This window comes from Saccopteryx leptura, chromosome 3, assembly GCF_036850995.1.
Source record: "Saccopteryx leptura isolate mSacLep1 chromosome 3, mSacLep1_pri_phased_curated, whole genome shotgun sequence".
In the NCBI taxonomy this organism is placed as follows: domain Eukaryota; kingdom Metazoa; phylum Chordata; class Mammalia; order Chiroptera; family Emballonuridae; genus Saccopteryx; species Saccopteryx leptura.
In genome coordinates, this window is record NC_089505.1 from 97,976,805 (window position 1) to 97,998,506 (window position 21,702).

General features: G+C 38.2%; 1 protein-coding gene and 1 non-coding gene across 24 annotated transcripts in view; both read right to left on the bottom strand.

Moving 5' to 3' along the window:
- Nucleotides 1-21,702, bottom strand: part of EIF4G3 (eukaryotic translation initiation factor 4 gamma 3) — a 343,178-nt gene that overhangs the window by 67,345 nt on the left and 254,131 nt on the right. For 21 of the 23 annotated variants that reach the window (XM_066375310.1, XM_066375307.1, XM_066375323.1 and 18 more), the window contains 2 exons: nucleotides 14,866-15,036; nucleotides 11,065-11,262 (listed from right to left, as the gene is read on the bottom strand). In XM_066375310.1, coding sequence (XP_066231407.1) covers nucleotides 11,065-11,262; nucleotides 14,866-15,036 — 369 coding nt within the window. Of the gene's footprint in view, nucleotides 1-10,349; nucleotides 10,414-11,023; nucleotides 11,263-14,865; nucleotides 15,037-21,702 lie in introns of those variants that run through there. The other 2 variants (XM_066375319.1, XM_066375321.1) reach the window with 2 other exon arrangements.
- Nucleotides 7,115-7,273, bottom strand: LOC136401714 (U1 spliceosomal RNA). The gene has a single exon (XR_010750720.1). It is a non-coding gene; the product is annotated as a U1 spliceosomal RNA (small nuclear RNA).

Sequence of the window (21,702 nt, forward strand, 5' to 3'; positions counted from 1 at the left end):
CTAAGAGAAGTTCAAATTCTGATTAAATGCTTTGCAGCCTATGAAGGTCTTGCAGGTCTCAGCCGTTCCTAGTTGAACTAGTAGAAGCAGCAGCATAGGGGCCTGACTTATTATCTCTGATGATGCCCTGAAGCCTATGTGCTGGAAGTTTCCCTCAGAGTGTGGAAGCCGCAGGGAACTGTGTGTATGTATAAATGTTGGTGTGCATACATGGTATTTACAGAGCAACTTCAGAAAGGCAACACTATTACATCAGTTTTCTCTGTAAATCTAAAGAATTCCTTTCATAAAAACCCTTCTCTTGGCCCTGGCCGGTTGGCTCAGCAGTAGAGCCTCGGCCTGGCGTATGGGGGACCCAGGTTCGATTCCCGGCCAGGGCACATAGGAGAAGCGCCCATTTGCTTCTCCACCCCCCTCTCCTTCCTCTCTGTCTCTCTCTTCCCCTCCCGCAGCCAAGGCTCCATTGGAGCAAAGATGGCCTGGGCGCTGGGGATGGCTCCTTGGCCTCTGCCCCAGGCGCTAGAGTGGCTCTGGTCGCGGCAGAGCTTCGCCCCTGGTGGGCGTGCCGGGTGGATCCCGGTCGGGCGCATGCGGGAGTCTGTCTGTCTCTCCCCGTTTCCTGCTTCAGAAAAATACAAAAAAAACACAAAAAACTCTTCTCTTTAAGAAGTCACAGAAAACTGACACAACAATATAATTGTATCCTCAAGCCCTCAAATTAGATAATCACTGCAAAGTAATGAAAGAAATATATATTAAATGGAGATGTCATTTGATCCAAACAAATGACATGGAGGCAGAAAAAGACGTTTAAAAACTGTTCTAGGCCCTGGACGGCTGGCTCAGTGGATAGAGTGTTGGCCTGGTGTACGGAGGTGCCAGGTTCAATTCCTGATCAGGGCACACTAGAGAAGTGACCTTCTGCTTTTCTTCCCCAACCCTTCTCTCCCTCCACCCCTCCTGTAGTCAGTGGCTTGACTGGTTCATGCATCAGCACGGGTGCTAAGGATAGCTTGGGTGGTCTGAGCACGACAGCTTCATACACTAAAAATAGCTCAGTAGCTAGCATCGGCCCAAAATGTGGTTGCCAGGTGGACCCTGATCCGGGTGCCTGTGCAGGTCTGTTTCACTAGCTTGCCTACTGTCACTAAGAAAGAAAGGAAGAAATGCATGAAGGAAGGTAGGAAGGAAGGGAGGGAGGGAGGGAGGGAGGGAGGGAGGGAAGGAAGGAAGGAAGGAAGGAAGGAAGGAAGGAAGGAAGGAAGGAAGGAAGGAAGGAAGGAAGGAAGGAAGGAAGGAGGGAGGGAGGGAGGGAGGGAGGGAGGGAGGGAGGGAGGGAAGCTAGGAAGGAAGGAAGGAAGGAAGGAAGGAAGGAAGGAAGGAAGGAAGGAAGGAAGGAAGGAAGGAAGGAAGGAAGGAAGGAGGGAAGGGGAAAGAAAAAGAAAGAAAAAAAATAAAAACTGCTCTAAACAATGAGAACATGCATTATTTTCCTAAATATTAAAATCTCAACAATCTAAGCCAGGGTTTCTCAACCTAGACACTACTAACATTCTGGGTTGGTCGATTCATTGTTGTGGAGTGCTGTCATATGCACCACAGGACTTTTATAAACAAGTATCCCAGACCTTTACCCACTAAGATGCCAGTAGCCATAAGCAAAAATGTCTCCAGGCATTGCCCAATGTCCCCCGGCCAACAAAACCACCCTTGGATGAGAACCATTGTTTAAGGTAGGCTCTAGTATTTAATAGTCAAAACCTCTATAAATATAAAATCCCTATTTAGGCAATTTTGTAAATACCAGAGAAAGTTGTGAAATAGGGATAACAGAATAGTTGTGAGGATTAAATAGTTACACGTAATCATTTTAGCATATATCTCTCAAAGAATATTGCTGTAATTACATGACTCCTTACTCTTACTACTACCACTCCTCATGACCATATAATGACTATAATGAAATTTCATTATTTCAAATGACCAACCTGATAATCCAGACAAGTGGCCTAAGTCTATACATTTTTATTACTATGAATCAGGCCAAAGACCTTGCAGCAACCTGTGAGTGACTCAGTAGAACATACTGATAATGACAAGGAAGTTACTGAAATAACAATAAATACGATGGGTAGGAAAAGTGCACCTCTTCCAGGTAATAGTTTATTATACTGTCTTCAGTTTCCCTCAGTCCATTGGTAGGTATTATTTATCAAACTAATAATTAACTTTAAGAAAATCCTACAAAAAATACCAAAACAGCCTGACCAGGCAGTGGTGCAGTGCATAGAGCGTCGGACTAGGATCTGGAGGACCCAGGTTCAAGATCCCAAGGTCGCCAGCTTGAGTGCAAGTTCATCTGGTTTGAGCAAGGTTCACCAGCTTGAGCCCTAGGTCGCTGGCTCGAGCAAGGGGTCACTCAGTCTGCTATAGCCCCACAGTCAAGGCACAGAGGAGAAAGCAATTAAAGAACAATTAAGGAACCGCAATGAAGAATTGATGTTTCTCATCTCTCTCCCTTCCTGTCTTTCTGTCCCTAACTGTCCCTCTCTCTGACTCTCTCTGTCTCTCACACAAGAAAAAAAAAACAAAAACAGAACAGTGCCTGTGGTCTAGTGTCGGGAGCCGATCCACTAATGCTGGCTAACTAGGTCACAGCAGAAGAAGATCCACAACTGCTGGTTGACAAAGTCACAGCAAAAGAAGATAGAGTCACCGCAGTAAAGACCAACAGCTGCGGGTTGACAAAGTCACCGCAAGGAAAGGCACGATACTTCCCCCTTTAACTTTTTAAATTAATCTGGCCTTATATCCCCCCTTTTTTCTGGGTGTGTGCTATTAATTATGGCACAGGGATAATAGTACCGTGCTTTCCCTGTAGATTCATAGTAATTTCTTTGGAAATGAGACAGAGGGTGTAAGTTCCACAGAAAAGCCTGTAAGCCCCTTGAACTGGGCTCATAGACATAAGAGGCTGGCTATGATATCCCTCATAAAGGGTTAAGTTTGTAGGAGAACTCCTTCTTAATCATGTTAGAAAGAATAGATTGTGACTTGTGACTAGATAGGAGGCAGTGGCTGTGCACAGAGCACCTCTCGGCCTTCACTTAATTCAACATTTTTCCTCCTAGCCTTTTCATGTAATAGAGTAAAGAAACATTCCTTTCTTCTTGCTTATTTGATCTGCAGATAGTGATACACTCTGAGAAGAATAGAGGTAGAACTTAACTAGTGTTTAAATATAATAAATAAGTAATATTTGACTAGACAATAGTATCTTAGGTAAGGTATAATAGAATGGCCCATTGTGTGGCCTAGGATGAAAGCGCAGTCAGCAAGAAAAGAGTGTTTTACTAAGAGAATTGTCTTTTGACTAAAGGCAATTGCTAGGCTTTCTCAATGAGATGTTCTCATAAGATTTACATACTTTCCAAAATTCTTTAATAATGAGAGAAATGTAGGGAAATCCATAGAAGTAATAACAATTAATGTCTTATGTTGCTACTAGGCTATCTTGCAAGTGCACTCTGTATATCTTTGGGTGAAAGCTATTCTTAATGTTCTGTCAATTTCTTTATAGGCAAGCCTTTTAGAATCTTGTGAAAAAAAAAAGTAGGACACTGCTTAAACTCAAAGCTATTTATCTGAGCAAACGGTTGTCCATTGTTAGTCCTTAATAATCTCGTCTGCTAATCTCTCTCTGCCCCTTAACTCACAACAGCAGTAAAGTTAGTTAACTATTAGTACTAATACCTTAAAAGCTTTTACCGATGTTGTTATCACTATTCAAGTTATTTTGTATTTTGAATGATTTGCTACCTGGTTTGTAATTTATAGATATAAATTAACTGTTATCCAGAAACATGTAAACATAGTGAAACAGAAGCAATGATTAACACCATGTAATTGTAACTCAGTGTGTGTGTATAAAAAGGGAGCTATACTAGCATTGAGCAGAGATGCCTGGCAGTAAATGCTAACTAGAGAATAAAGAGAAAGAAAAGAATTCGGCTCTCTCACTCGATTTCGCCGACGCCGTCTCTTCCTGTGGGACCCCTGGATCCCCCCCGGGGCTGGACCCCGGCATTTGGCGCCCGATACAGGGACCTACAGGTAATCCCCCCTCGTTGTCTCGGGACGGCTAGGACTCCACTCAGGGTGCTGCAGACCCCCCTGTAAGAAAGACAGGGTGAGGATAGGTGGAGAATTTCAGAACTTAAGATTTTGAGAAGTCATGGGCCATACTGAGTCTAAAGAAAGAAGACTCTTTATAAAAGTCATTAAGTATACACTTTCTAAAAAAGGAGTTAATGTTTCCACTAAACAAGTAGCTCGTTTTATGAAATTCGTACAAAAATGTTCTCCATGGTTTCCAGATGAGGGAACGCTTGATTTCGAGAAATGGGTTCAAGTTGGAGAAGATTTAAAACTTTATTATGAGGTACATGGACCAGAAAAGGTTCCAGTTGATACATTTGCTTTATGGAGCTTGATTAGAGATGCCTGGCAGTAAATGCTAACTAGAGAATAAAGAGAAAGAAAAGAATTCGGCTCTCTCACTCGATTTCGCCAACGCCGTCTCTTCCTGTGGGACCCCTGGATCCCCCCCGGGGCTGGACCCCGGCAGTCTAGAACAGAGGTCAGGAATTTTTTGGCTGAGAGAGCCATGAATGCCACATACAGTGTGTCTGTAAAGTCATGGTGCACTTTTGACCGGTCACAGGAAAGCAACAAAAGACGATAGAAATGTGAAATCTGCACCAAATAAAAGGAAAACCCTCCCAGTTTCTGTAGGATGATGTGGCAGCATGTGTGCATGCACACATGATGACGTTAACACCGTGTATACAGCGGAGCAGCCCACGGCCATGCCAGTCGAGATATGGATGGTACAGAGGAAAGTTCAGTGTGTTCTGTGGCTCGCTAAATTCAAATCCGTGACCAAAGTGCAACGTGAATATCGGCGCGTTTATAACGAAGCGCCACCACATAGGAATAACATTACTTGGTGGGATAAGCAGTTGAAGGAAACTGGCAGTTTGGTGGAGAAACCCAGTCTGGTAGGCCATCAGTCAGTGACGAGTCTGTAGAGGCTATACGGGATAGCTACCTAAGGAGCCCTAAAAAATCTGTGCATGAGCCCACATCGAACTGCACTGAATAGGTATGAAACTGGGAATGTTTTCCTTTTATTTGGTGCAGATTTCACATTTCTATCATCTTTTGTTGCTTTCCTGTGACCGGTCAAAGTGCACCATGACTTGACAGACACACTGTATTTAAAATGTAATTCCATGAGAGCCATACAATATGTTTAACACTAAATACAAGTAAATGTGTGCATTTTATGTAAGACCAACACTTTTAAAGTACAATAAGTCTCTGAATTCTTTTTAATAACGTAGTTATGCTGTTGCTAACCAATGATGAATAAAGTACTTCTTACCATTAATGTGACTTCTGGTACTGCATGGTTTTGCTGATGGCTTTGTAGTCTGATTGATATGTGGTGAGGTTAAGCTTCATGCAGGCGTTGAGACTTCCATCCATTAAATGTGATCGTAGGTTGGTCTTAACGTTCTTCAGATGTGAGAAAGACTGCTCACATGCATAGGTAGAGCCAAACATTGTCAGTACAGCAATACTCACACGCTGCAGTGTGTGGTATGTGATGGGAAGCGCATTCCAAGTTTGTTTTTTGTTTTTTTTTTAATTGATTGATTGATTTTTGGAGAGAGGAGAGACAAAGATGGGGGAGAACAGGAAGCATCAATTCACTGTAGTTGCTTCCTGTATGTGCCTTGACCAGGCAAGCCCAGGGTTTCGGACTAGCGACCTTGGCGGTCCAGGTCAATGCTTGATCCACTGTGCCACCATAGGTCAGGCCCATTCCAAATTTTGACAGCTGGTCCACGGGTTGAAGTTTTTTCATTTCTCCCCACTTGTGTTTGCTCGCCAACTCTGCTTGCTGTCGTGCAAATCTTTCCAAATCTTCATTCAGTGACTTAAACTTATTCACCCATATGTCTGAGGCCTTCAGGTCAGCAGCTTGTAGCTCAAAATCTCTGACGGAGATGCTAGGGGTGTAACTCAGGTCGGCGCTGTCCACTGCACACTCGTGTGGATGGGTGATGAACTTAAAAAGATGAGTGCGCTCATGAAATTCTCCAAAGCGCGCTTTGAATGACTGCAGGAGATTAAATGTGAAGCCCGCTAGCAGCTGGAGATCAAGATGTTGAGCAGGGTCTCTGCTGTGCATGCATCTTTAAACTCTCCCAGATTTTCAAAGTGTAGTAAATGACCTGTTTCAATGTCAGTGATGAAGAGTTCCAGCTTGTTTTCAAATGTAAACACTGCTTGTTGAAGGGATAAGACTGTATTTCCAACACCTTGCATTTTCACATTGAGCTGGTTCAGATGTTCAGTCATGTCCACGGGATAGTAGAACTTCAGGAGCCACTCAGTGTTAGCTAACTCAGGATGCTCATCGTTTTTCATTTCAAGAAAAGTCCAGATTTCGCTGAGACAATCCACGAAACGGCTGAGCACCTTCCTTCTTGACAACCAACGCACATTGCTGTGCAGAAGCAGACCAGGATAATTTTTCCAACTTCATCCAGCAGTGTTTTAAACTGGCAATCATTTAAAGCTTGGGCAACAATAAAGTTGACCACCCAAATTACCAATGACATCACCTCACCAAGCTGCTCGCCACACATCTGAGCACAAAGCGCCTCCTGATGTAGGATGCAGTGAAAACTTAGGATGGGTCTCTTTTAATGTTCACGAAGAAGCGCTACGAATCCTCTGTTTTTCCCCACCATGCACGGAGCACCATCAGTACACACCGAAATAAGTTTATCCATTGGCAGATTTTTTCTTTAGCGAACTCAATGAAAGACTTGAATAAATCCTCCCCTCTTGTTGTCTCTTTCATAGGCAAAACAGCAAGACTTTCCTCACATAGGTATTCCAACAGCATACCTTGTAATCATGCTGAACTGGGTGGGATAAATGGCTTACGTCTGTTGCCTCATCCAAAGCGAGAGAAAAGAATGGTGCTGCATTTATGTCCTTCACTTGTGTTACCTCGATTTTTTTTTATTTTTTTTTTTAGAGCGCAAACGCAGTCCCCCACTACCACAAATTATGCAGTCGAGTTTCCCACATTTGGGGAAATCGCAGGGGACAGCATATCCGGAGTGCAATGGATAAGCCTCGCCCTGGGAAAACCACCTTCATGATCATGGTATCTCCCCTGCCAGGTAAGTATGTGTTACCTCAATTGATTTGCCATCATGATGGTATGATCGTAAACAGTTCTTGCCGACAGAGGCATGTCTTTTATTCATTTGATTATCTTGTCTTTATCCAAAAAGTTGTCAAAAAGTTCATTGGCAACATCAAACATGAATGTTTTGGCATACTCCCTATCTGTGAATGACTTTCCGTTTCTCACAATTGCTAAAGCACCAGCAAAGCTAGCCGAATTCCAGTCACCTTGTTGGGTCCAAACATGGAGTTGCTGCTGACTAGCTTGCACTCTGCACAGTAGCTCTTGACATGCTTTCTTCGTGCCGTCCCCCACTGGATATTTCGATGCAAATGTAGTATGGCGTGTATTGAAGTGCCGCTTTATATTTGACTGTTTCATTGATGCAATTTTATCATTGCATATTAGACACACTGCAGAACCTGCTCTCTCCACAAAGGCAAATTCCTCTGTCCATTCCTGCTGAAAAGTACGACACTCCTCATCTTTCTATCTTTTAGCCATCTTCTTTGTCAAAACAGTTTCTGCAATTAGCTAGCTAACTACTTGATTAAAAGGAGGAAAGTTTACTTCCTGACCTTACAACGACCTGTGTACATTACGCATTATCCAATAAAAACTTGGTGTTGTCCCAGAGGACACCTGTGATTGGCTCCAGCCACCCACTACCATGAACATGAGCAGTAGGAAATGAATGGATTGTAATACATGAGAATGTTTTATATTTTTAACGTTATTTTTTTTTATTAAAGATTTGTCTGTGAGCCAGATGCAGCCATCAAAAGAGCCACATCTGGCTCGCGAACCATAGGTTCCTGACCCCTGGTCTAGAAGGTTTGAAAAATGCAGAGTAGATCCCTCTTTTTTGATATCACAAGACACATTTAGCACAGTAAACAGAAGTCTGGAAAAAAGAAATCTGCTTAAGCTGGCATTAATGAAACATTAACATTGCAATTTTGGCCAGCACTAGTTGATAGACATGCCACCTTAGAAAAATAATTAATTGGCTAACCTCCATTTCCATTCTTATAGAGTACAAAATAATATAGCACACATTTATGTATATATCACCCAACTGTTAAATCTTCTTTTTTGTTTTTAAAATTTATTTCATTTTAGAGAGAGGAGAGGAGAGAGAGAGAGAGAGATAAATATGGGGGAGGAGCAGCAGGAAGCATCAACTCCCATATGTGCTTTGACCACGCAAGCCCAGGGTTTCAAAACGGCGACCTCAAAATTCCAGGTTGACCAATGTTTGATCCACTGCGCCATCACAGGTCAGGCCTAACTGTTAAATATTAACATTTTGTCCTATTTATTTTAAATCTTTTACTTTTCAAGAAACTATACATTACAGTAAAGCTCAATAGCCCAGGACACTATTTTTCACTCTGTTTCCTGCTCTTTTTTTTTTTTTTTTTTTACTCCTTAAGGTTCAAGTCAATGAATCATGACAAAACAAACTCATACAACCACCGCCAGGTGTAGCACCAGGTCAAGAAACAAAACTGACAGCCTCCTAGAGCCCCACGTGAATGCTCCTTCCAAAGCACTATCACTTCCCAGCCTCCAAATTTAATCCCATTATTTTGTATTTTTAATAACCAGTTTCTTGCTGTTCTTTGTTTTACCACTTAAATATGCATCCCCAAACACCATAGTTTGTTTCATTTTTGAACTTTAAACAAACAAATCACATAGTACCTATTCTTTTGAGTACTGCTTCTTTAGCTAAAGCTTATTCTTGTGAGATTCACCCATGTGTGTATAGTTGTAGCGTGGGTTCATTGTCCTACCATGAACATGAACATGTAATCAGGTTATTCATTCTATGGATAGACACTGTCACACTTTTATACATTATGAAAATTTTATGAACATATTTGTATATACTTCTTGGCACAGAAGAAATATATGTGTACTGGTTGTGTATATACTTAAGAATGAAAATGCTAGTTTATAGCAGAAAATTAACGTTAACTTTTCAGTAGATAATGCTCAACTCTTTTCCAAAGTGGCTGTTAAAATTTATATTCCCACAGGTACTGTTTGGGAGTTCTTGTTGACTAACATATTTACCAATATCTGGTAAATTTAGATATCTGGTGTTACTGCATGGTTTTGTATCTAGTTAATTAATCTTTTCATATTTTTGGCACAAAGGTTGAAAATTGCTAATTTAGGGCTGACTACAGGCCAAACACTAAGCTAGGAACTTTATATCATATATACAATCTCATCTATTTTGTTTTTTTCATTATTGTAACCTGAAGTTATATGAATTAATCTTACTTCATGGGTTAAAAATTAGGCTTAAAGAGGTTATGTAACAATTCTAAGATTATAAAGTTAGCAAATGGCAGAGTAGAACTTATATTTAAATTTTAAAGCTAAAATTTTAAACCTAGAGCTGGCAGACTACAATACTAGTGTTTGTAACCATTATGTCATGCTCGCCACCTCAAACCTGAATCTGCCTGACCATGCTGTTCTTACTCTATCCTAGTGCCCCAGCCCTCCCAGGCCCAACTCAAACTCCATTTGATTCATCAGAGTTTGTCACTCTCCCACTAACAGTTATTTTTTCCCCCTTCCAACTTGATTTTCCTGTCTAAACCAGTGATTTTCAACCAGCGTACCATAAGAATTTTTAAAGCATGCAATACTGAACTATCTAGTCAGAGGCACTGACATCTTTTCCCTTAGGTTAGCAAATTAAAAAATGACAACAGCCAACACAACAATCGCTGTCTGGTGTGAATGAATCAAAATTATACCTATTTTATTTGTCATATTAGCAAAAAATATATTATTTGGTATGCCACAGAATTTTAGTAATTAGTTTATTTGTGCCACGAGATAAAAAAGGTTGAAAGTTGCTGGTTTAAACCATCCATATAAGCATTAACACACTACATACAGTATCACAGAATACCTTTTATACGTGATTTTTTTCTTGTTAATGCTGTTTTTTTATTTTTTTTTAGTTTCTTAAAGACAGAAGATGTAACTTTTCTAAAGTCCCAAAAGACTTACCTACCTTTGACACAGGTACTCAAATATATTGGTGGGATGACAGAATTCTGCGCTTTCACAGCAAGGCACGATGACAATGAGTTGTGATAATTAAGAAAAACCTCAAATGTTAAAACACAAACATTTCTGACACAAGCACCTTGGTAACAAGAGAAAACACAGATGGGACAAGGAAGCTTTATGACTGCAGAGCTGAGGACAATGAACACTAACTAGTTTCCCACTTGTTCTTGCCCTAAACTTGACAGGCTGTGAAGATTAAATGGCTATGGACAATGTAAAAAGAAAGAAATCTAATAGCTTTTAAGAGATAAAACGATTAGTTTTGAGCCCTTTATGACTACAACTAACCTAGCATTTTCACTGAGGCTAGAATTAGAACCAACATGTTTTTCAATTTTGAATTTAATTAAATGTGAATGAAAGCATTTGCTTTATATCTATAAGATGGCACCCCATGAAAAACTGCATGCCCGACAAGAATTCACATTAGTAATTAAAACCATAGCAGCCTTCCTCATATTGGATAGGACCATATGTAGCTGTTTCAGCCTAGTCTCCATGACCCCTCCACAGATGAGTATACATTTTATTAAAGATACTTTTTATAAAACAAGGATATTATATTAATAAGCGCTAAAAATATATTCTCCCCTTTACGTTGCCCCAATAACACTTCTGGGAAGAATGTGTAGTGAGGGGAGAATATACCTCTTGAAGATTTCTGGTTTTACTCCTTCCTCTCTTCTTACCGTTACTAGGCATCGACACATGTTTGCGTAAGCCACAGAGAAACTGGGTTCATCAATAGCCTTCTCAAAGACCAGGTCAATGACTCCTTTCAGCCGCTCCTCTGTGTCAACAGTAAGTCCTGACACCTGCTTCATCAGTTGGTTGAACATCTGTGGTGTCAATTTATTTAAGATACTTCGAACTTTTCTAAAAAGTTCCTAGAAGGGCCAAAAAGAAAAAGGAGAGGAGGTTAGAGGGAGAGAGGGAGAGAGAGCGAGAGAGCAAGCATTATAGTAACTGACTATATAATGCTTCCTGTAAGAATATTTTGTTTATAACATATAAGTTCAACTTCCCAAATTATTGACTAGGATTGTGAACTAGTGAAAGAAATAATTAAATCCATTTACTTTAATGAATAGTAAAAAAAATTATAATACATTATTTTCACTACTGATGTTCTAGAATTCCCAGGAACTAGGCAAGTTCACATTTCACGGATGGGGAAATCACCTGATCCATTTCAGAGGGCAATCGGGCAGCAAGTACTAAAAGCTTTACAACTGTGATATGCCTCTTTGAGCCAGCGATAAACCTTTTAGAAATCTTTTCATACTTAAAGACAGGTAAAAAAAATTTTTAGCCATAGTAATTTCTGTTAATAACCCTTTATAATAAGTAAAAAATGTTCTAAAATTGAAATTCACCTACTACATGGTGTAGTGTAAATTATAGTATAGAATACTAGCCTAACATCTTTTAAAATGACGTTGCAGAAATCCTCATCAACTTAGAAATAGAACTTCCTCAGTTAGAAAAAGGGCATCTTACTTCATGGCCTTCCCACTAACATTGGGAACAAGGCAAAAATGTCTGTTCTCATCTTTTCTATTCAAAATCGTACTGGTAGTCCTCCTAGTCAGTGCAATAAAGAAAAGAAAAAGAACCACTACAGCCCTTGTAAAAGAAGAAACAGCAGTCTCTCTTCACAGCTGGTATACTATCGTATATATACAACGATAATCATAAGGAATCTACAAAGAGAGATACTAGAATTAATGAATCTAGGAAGGTTGTAGAATACAAGTTAACATACAAGTATCAATTATTTTTTATTTGTTAGTGGCAAATAATTACAAATTATATTTTTAAAAAGCACCATTTACAATAGCATCAAATACCATTAAGTACTTAGTTAAGAATCTAACAAAATATCCATAGGAACTATATGATGAAAACTAGAAATCACTGATGAAATAAACCAAGGAGGACCTTAAATAATTAGAGATCTATATATCATGTTCATGTATTAGAAGATCATTGTTGTCAGTTTTCTTCAAAGTGCCGTACAAATTTAATACAATAAAAATAAAAATCCTAGTAGAGTTATGTTATGGTTTTTATTCTTGAAAATCAAGAAGCTGATTCTGGCCCTGGCTGGTTGGTTCAGTGGTAGAGCGTCATCCTGGCATGTCCCAGGTTCAATCCCCGGTCAGGGCACACACAAGAAGCAATCATCTGCTTCTCTTCCTCTCCTTCTCCCCCTCTTCCCCTCTTGCAGCCAGTGGCTCCAATTGGTTCGAGTGTTGGCCCCAGGCACTGAGGATAGCTCAGCTGATTTGAGTAATGGCCCCAAATGGGTTGCCAGGTGGATGCTGGCTGGGGTGCATGCCAGTAACCCCTTGCTCAAGCAACGCTGGGCTCAAGACACTGACCACCGGATTATATTGATGAGCCCATGCTCAAGCAGATGGCCTGCACACAAGCCGGTGACCTTGGGGTCAGTGTGTCAGGTCGATGCTCTATCCACTGTGCGACCACTGGTCAGGCAAGGAGTAGATTAAATCTTATGATACAGGAAGAATAAGGTCCACTGATGGTCATTCATAAAGTTGTTATAATATAGGAATGAAATAATAGAAATGAAATTCAGAGTGATAATTGTTCTGGAAGTGGAGGAAACAATAAAACCACTGTTTTGACAAAAAGGGAAGACACAGAATAACAATTAGCAGGAGCACCAGCTCCACACGGGTTATACCTATGCAAAGAAGGATAACAACTCCACAACAGAGCAGTAACAACACAAAGCTGCTCCATACTTAGAAGAAAATGGGTTAAGAAAAATAAGGTTGTATTGGCCTTAAAAAAGAAGTCAATTTATTTTCCACTGAATTTGCTTTAACTAAAGAGAACTAATTAGTGATACCTAAGTCAAAATAATTATTCTAATGTTTCTGAAATAAAAGTTAATCAATAATGGGGACAACTCTGTTAGCAGAGTAAAGGAAGGCTGACAAGTCACAACAAATGGACTATGTAGTAACCACAACATGATGGGTAACAATTTCTTGAAGCTTCGTTTTTCTTCATTGGAAAAAAAAGAGACAATATTTAATCCCTCCTTTATAGGTTTGAAGAACCTAATGGGGTAAGGCATTAATATGAGTGCCTGAAATACTAAAATAAGACATCTTCAATAATAAAGATTCAGCAGGAGTTTTACCTATCTTTTGTAAGCCATTTAGGCCCCTTATCATTAAGCATTTCACAGGGGAACTAGAGAGAGGGATGTAGAAGGTACTAAAACACAACAACAACATTGAAACATATTGAGAAGAAATGGAGGGAAGATTAGGTACTTGATGCCGGTGATTTTGGAAAAGGATGTACGTAGGCACAAATGTCCAGACAATCACCAGAACAATGAACAAAGGTAAGCAGCCAGGTAGGTTGGTCAGCGTGGCTTTGTGATGGATCAGCTTATCTTGGTGCTGACTTCGCTGAACAACTTTGTTGATTAGTTTATTTGTTTAACAAGTATTTACTGAGTATCTGTTATGTATGAGGTTCTTTGTTGGTGTTGAATCAAAACCAAGATTTATATGGCACATCTCTGATCCCAGGAATATCATCATTCTGAGTGCCCAGCTGGGCTCCGGGAACTACACTAAGTGCTTTATAAGTACTTCATTTAATCTTCACAACGGCCTGTGAGATAGGCAATATCACTCTCTGCATTTTAAATCTGAGATTAAGACCTGCCTAACAGAACCTGCCTGTCTCCACAGCTAGAGCTTTCAACAGCTATACTAAACTGTTGGTGATGAGAGAAAAGATATATAAGAAATCAGACACTGAAAAGCTGCCCTGTGATGCTTGGCTCTGGTACAGGTGTGAAGTTCCAGAAGAGACTCTAGTATTGGTGCCTAGAAGCAAAAACACCCAAGGAGATGGCAGAGGTAACCCAGGGAAAGGAACTGGCACTGTGCATACAGCAGATGAATCAGGCTTTACATTCATTATTTGACACACACAAAATTTTGTGCGGATCAAAGGAATTCTTCAATTTACCATAAGGAGTTCTGAGGGCAAGGTATACACAGAAAAGTACAAAGAATTCAATTTTATTCCAAAAGACTCTAAAACAAGTTGAGTTTCTTAATTTTGGCTTACTGGAAATGCAGGTCTGACAAGGAGACATAAAGCAATATATTGACTAGTACAGGGTAAACACCAAGACTCTTAAAATACATTTTTAATAAAGCAAATGTGGCTCTAAGCCGGAATGATAGAATTTGATGATTTAAGAACTTTGAGATAGTGTCTGTTTGAAAGCACACACAAAGCAATTTCAAGAGAAAATGGGTTATCTGGTATCCAAAATGGCTTTTAGAATAATTCCTACCTTATAACAGTAAAAAATTACAACAAAAAACCGTAAACTAAGATCTCTAAATATACTAATAGGGCAATATGACAAGCTAAAACAATATCATTATAAATTTCAAAACACAGGTGGAATGTGCTTCTGTTCTCACCTGGGTTTTAATGTGCTCAGGATCCTCAGCTTGGCTGTCGCGTTTCTGACTAGGCTTCCAGGCATTCTCTGCCTTTTTCAGGTGCACATCTTCCTTCACAGAGACGGTGATGATCTTCCTGGGTTCTCTTCTCTGGCCAGGCTGAGATCTCCGTGTGCCAACATTCAACAACTAGGACAAGAATATTCTTTATTTTATCTGTAGAGTACTTAACAATTGACTGTCTCTGCTGTGCTCCTCAAGTCAAGCCTGATGATCATACCAAGCCCTTATAGTTGCAAAGATGAGCATTAGGCACTCAATTTAGATGTGATCCTTTTTTTTGTTGGGGGAGGGGGAAACTTAGAACACCATCAGTATAATGTTCTCCACCACTACAGTTTTAGATCCTGAAGTCCTAAATGAAATCAAGTGATAGAAAATTATATTCAATAAAGCTGTTGTTGCTCACAAAACAGACTACCCTTAAGTGAAGCTCTGATTTTTCCTAGTTGTGACTTTGAACTGGTCATTTTGAGTAACCACAAAAAATTCACATAGAGAAATAATCAGTTACAAATCTGCTTCAAAAACTGGACTGCTAAACTTCCAGTGTGAAATGCAAATACAACCTTGTCACAAAACTTCTCTAAAGAGAATAATAGCATAGCACCCAACTTCACTGTAAATCTTCATGGACCCTTCTAAATTTGCAAAGCTAGAAATACTAAAATTAAATCTTATTTATATCAATAAAGATCAACTGTACTGCTCCCTGGAAAAACCAATATATGCTGCCATGTCACGTTATCCATCAAATTAATAATTCTTACTGTGAGATAATGAGGTAGGTTAAAGTTCCATTCTGTGTATTAAAACAGTCCCAACAGTTCCTTGGTAATAATTTTGCAAGATTAAATATTTGGATTGAGAGTAAATGCTGCTCCTTCCAGATCTGTCTCATAATGAGAGCCTCATGTTTCTGACACAGCATTTCTAACTGCTGAGTAAATGCTGTCATTAAATTTTAAGAGGGAAGAAAATAGTTTCACACAACACAAAAGACCAGAATCATAACTCACTTAATGCCCTAATAATACTACTCTTGTGAATCCATATAAGCTTCAGGAAAGGAAGCAGAAACTTAAATGTTATGCTTTGTAAAAAAAAGACAGGTTCTAAGAGAGGCATGGTCTGAGGCCTAAACTGAGAAACTTAAAGCCTTTATACATCACACTCTCAGAATTACTCTTACATTTCACCATCTGCTCTAATTAGAAAAAGCAGTATCAAGAATGTATCAGGGTCAAAAGTCAGAATTTCTAGGCAACATACACCAATTTGTCAAATATATCCAGCCAAGAACTCAATATTGATGGTATGATCTCAGACTAATTGGTAAACATTAAAAAAACTAATGTAAGATAAACTCAGAGGCAACAGTCACAGTATAACCAAGAGAACTAAAGAGGACCATGAGACTGAGTAAGTACCAACAGGAAACAGTTGTTAAACCAGAGAGTACTACTATAAAGCAATTATTCATAATGCAAATTTTGATGATAGCCCAGACAAAGCAATTCTGTTCAGAAAATGCAGTAAACTAAGTAATTTATGATTTTTATAATTCAGGTCATAGTCTAGAGTTAATTCATTAGGGTTAAGCTCCTTTTCCAGGTTGACGATTTATCCACTGCGCCACCATAGGTCAGGCTTAAGCTCCTTTTCAATGCTTGGACAAAGCCCAAATACACCATTATATCACATGACATTTAACTTAATCCATGCCTTTATTCATGCAGACTTGTCAAGGACAAAGGTTAGTGGGTATAATGAAAGTTTATTATGTCAAAATCAAGTCAAAGCCATAGTATGCATAATTTGGAGATATAATTTTAAGCATGTTTAGATAAAGTCAGAAAATGTCCATTTTCAAAAAAGTCTACAAACATCAATGAATATGCCTTGGAATTTGAATCTAAAAAGTAATTTATGCCACACCTGCCTCAAGACACAATATGAGAATTTCAAAGGAATAGCACAGAGATAATTACCTTTGAACATTTTATGTCCTTTTGTTGAGTGTAAAAAATTTAATACAAATTGTCAAATTTATACTATGCTTCAAAAGTTGCACCATATATAATGAATGACTTATTTGTGGAACACAAACAAAATCTAGAATTCAGTACAAAGAGGTACGAAGTATAGACAAAGAAATATAGCCTGGTCTCCTTGACTGAAGGACAGACAATCCTGATCAAGGCTAGAAGAGATATAATGTGAAGGTCTTGAGAGAAATGGCGCTGTGAGGAGGGCTCCCAATACTTCTCTCCAAAATTTCAACAAATTCAACAACTAGAGACAAAAACAATCCCAGGAGCATCTGAAATACACATACACCAAACAAAGTTTTATTAACAAAACCACCTTCAGATGCCATTAAGGAAAAGGAAATCAAATATCATGGATACAAAAAACAGAGATGTAGCACAGAGAGATGAGAAAAAATCTATAGAACAAATTTTTAATAGATTGGAAACCTTGGAGTTAAATGATAGAGAATTTAAAATAGAAATCCTAAAAATACTCAGAGATATACAAGAAAGCACAGAAAGGCAATTTAGGGAGCTCAAAAAACAATGAACAGAAAGATTACCAAGGAAATTGATACTATAAAAACGTATCAAACAGAGATGCAAAACTCAACTCATGAACTGAAAAACAAGGTACCAAGCTTAGCTAATAGAACAAGTCAGATAGAAGAGCGAATTAGTGACAAAGAAGACAGGCAACTAGAGGCACAACAGAGAGAAGAGGAGAGAGACTCACGAATTAAAAAAAAATGAGAAAGCCCTACAGGAATTATCTGACTCCATTAAAAAGAACAACATAAGAATAATAGGTATATCAGAAGAAGAAGAGAGAGAAAATGGAATGGAGAACATATTCAAACAGATAATAGACGAGAACTTCCCAAGCCTATGGAAAGAACTAAAGCCTCAAATTCAAGAAGCAAACAGAACACCGAGTTATCTTAACCCCAACAAACCTACTCCAAGGCACATCATAATGAAATTGGCACAAACCAATGACAAAGAAAAAATTTTCAAGGCACCAGGGAAAAGAATACAACATATAAAGGAAGGCCTATTAGATTATCATCAGATTTCTCAGCAGAAACTCAACAAGCTAGAAGAGAGTGGAACCCAATATTTAAAGTTCTGAAAGAGAACTTGCAGCCAAGAATAATATATTCATCAAAGTTATCCTTCAAATATGAAGGAGAAATAAAAACTTTCACAGATACAGAAAAGATGAGGGAATTTATCACCAGAAAACCCCCACTTCAGGAAATACTAAAGGGGGTTTTCCAACCAGATACAAAGAACAAAACAAAACAAAACCACAAGTAAAAGCTCCACCAAGAACACAATAAAATCAAATTTAAACTGTGACAACAAAAACAAAAAAGGGGAGAGGACAAAGATTAACATAACAGTAGCAAAGGAGGATGGAGTGCAGAAGCACTCATGAGATAGTGTACTACAATGAACATGATAGGTACTCTTTCCATTACTTAATGGTAATCAATCCTAAAGAAACCACCATAGAAGCACATGACTTGAAAAAAGAAGTAACAGGAAAAAAGTATGGATTACAACCGAACAAAAACAAATGATAGAAAAACAAAATAGAAGAAGAATCAAACAAGATACAAAACTAACAGAAAGCAATATATAAAATGGCAATAAGAAACCCTCAAGTGTCAATAATTACACTAAATGTAAATGGATTGAACTCACCAATAAAAAGACACAGAGTAGCAAAATGGATTAAAAAAGAAAATCCAAGTGTATACTGCCTACAAGAAACACATCTAAGCTACAAGGATAAAAACAAATTCAAAGTGAAAGGCTGGAAAAAAATACTCCAAACAAATAACATCCAAAAAAGCAAGTGTAGCAATACTCATATCTAACAATGCTGACTACAAGACAGCAAAAGTAATCAGAGACAAAAACGGTCATTTCATAATGATTAAGGGGACATTGAATCAAGAAGACATAATACTTCTTAATATATGTATATATGCACCAAACCAAGGAGTACCAAAATATGTAAGACAGCTACTGACTGATCTAAAAACGAATACTGACAAAAATACAATCATACATGGAAACCTCAATACACTGCTGATGGCTCTAGATCAGGGGTCCCCAAACTTTTTACACAGTGGGCCAATTCACTGTCCTTCAGACCGTTGGAGGGCCGCCACAAACAGTGCTCCTCTCACTGACCACCAATGAAAGAGGTGCCCCTTCTAGAAGGAAGTGCGGCGGGGCCTGGATAAATGGCATCAGGGGGCTGCATGCAGCCCACAGGCCGTAGTTTGGGGACACCTGCTCTGGATCGTTCATCCAAACGGAAAATCAATAAAGAAATATTGATTTCTTAAAAGAAACACTAGAACAATTGGGTATGATAGATATCTACATTTCATCCCAAAGTGCCAGAGTATACATTTTTCTCTAGTGTACATGGAACATTCTCAAAAATTGACCATATATGTTGGGCCACAAAAATAACATCCACAAATTCAGAAAAACTGAAATTATACCAAGCATATTTTCTGATCATAAAGCCTTTAAATTAGAATTTAACTGCAAAAAAGAGGTAAACAAACCCACAAAAATGTGGAAACTAAACAACATACTTTTAAAAAATGAGTGGGTCAAAGAAGAAATAAGCACAGAGATCAAAAGATACATACAAACGAAAATAACAATACGACATATCAGAATCTCTGGGATGCAGCAAAAGAGAGAAGTTCATATCACTACAGGCTTATATGAACAAACAAGAGAGAAGTAAACCACTTAACTTCACATCTTAAGGAACTAGAAAAAGAAGAACAAAGACAACCCAAAACCAGCAGAAGAAAGAAAAATAAAAATCAGAGCAGAAATAAATGAAATAGAGAACAGAAAAACTACAGAAAAAATTAATAAAACAAGCTGGTTCTTTGAAAAGATCAACAAAATTGACAAACCAATGGCAAGACTCACCAAGAAAAAAAGAGAAAGGACTCATATAAACAAAATCCAAAATGAAAGAGAAATCACCACAGATATCATAGATATACAAAGAATTATTATAGAATACTATGAAAAACTATATGCCACCAAATTAAAAAATCTAGAAGAAATGGATAAATTCCTAGAACAATACAATCTTCCTAGACTAAGCCATGAAGAAGCAGAAAACCTAAACAGACCCATAAACAGGGAGGAAACAGAAAAAACTATCAAAAACTTCCCCCAAAATAACAGTCCAGGGCCAGATGGCTATACTAGTGAATTCTATCAAACATTATTCAAAGAAGACTTGGTTCCTATTCTACACAAAGTCTTCCAAAAAATTGAAGAAGAAACAATACTTCCAAACACATTTTATGAGGTCAACATAACCCTTATACTGAAACCTGGCAAGGACAACACACAAAAAAGAAAACTACAGACCAATATCTCTAATGAATACAGATGCTAAAATACTAAACAAAATACTGGCAAACTGAATACAACAACATATTACAAAAACAATACATCATGATCAAGTGGGATTCATCCCAGAATCACAGGATGATTCAACATACGTAAAACGGTTGACATAATACACCATATCAACAAAACAAATAACAAAAACCACATGATCTAATCAATAGATGAAGAAAAGGCATTCGATAAAATACAACACAACTTTATGTTTAAGACACTCAACAAAATGGATATAGAAGGAAAATATCTCAACACAATAAAGGCCATATATGATAAACCATCAGCTAACATCATATTAAATGGCATAAAACTGAGGACTTTTCCCCTTAAATCAGGAACAAGACAGATGTGTCCACTCTCTCCACTCTTATTTAACGTGGTGCTGGTAGTTCTAGCCAGAGCAATCAGACAAGAAAAAGAAATAAAAGGCGTTCATATTGGAAAAATAGTAGTAAAGGTTTCACTTTTTGCAGATGGTATGATCCGATACATCGAAAACCCTAAAGACTCCACAAAAAGATTACTAGAAACAATAACCCAATACAGTAAGGTCGCAGGATAAAAAATTAATATACAAAAGTCCATTGCCTTCCTATATGCCAACAATGAAACATCAGAAAACGAACTCAAAAAAATAATCCCCTTCATGGTTGCAACAAAAAAAATAAAATACCTAGGAATAAACATAACAAAGAATGTAAAGGACCTATATAATGAAAACTACAAAGCACTGTTAAGGGAAATCAAAAAAGATACAATGAAATGGAAAAATATTCCTTGTTCTTGGATAGGAAGAATAAATATAGTCAAAATGACCATATTACCCAAAGTTATATACAAATTCAATGCAATTCCCATCAAAATTCCAATGGCATTTTTTAAAGAAATGGAACAAAAAATCATCAGATCTATATGGAACTCTAAAAAACCCCAAATAGCCAAAGCAATCTTAAGGAAAAAGAACGAAGCTGGGGGCATTACAATACCTGACTTCAAATTATATTATAGAGCCACGACAATCAAAACAGCATGGTATTGGCAGAAAAACAGACACTCAGACCAATGGAACAGAATAGAAAGCCCAGAAATAAAACCACATATATATATGGTCAAATAATTTTCGATAAAGGGGCCAACAACACACAATGGAGAAAAGAAAGCCTCTTCAACAAACGGTGCTGGGAAAACTGGAAAGCCACATTCAAAAGAATGAAACTCGACTACAGTTTGTCCCCTTGTACTAAAATTAATTCAAAATGGATCAAAGACCTAAATAAGACCTGAAACAATAAAGTACATA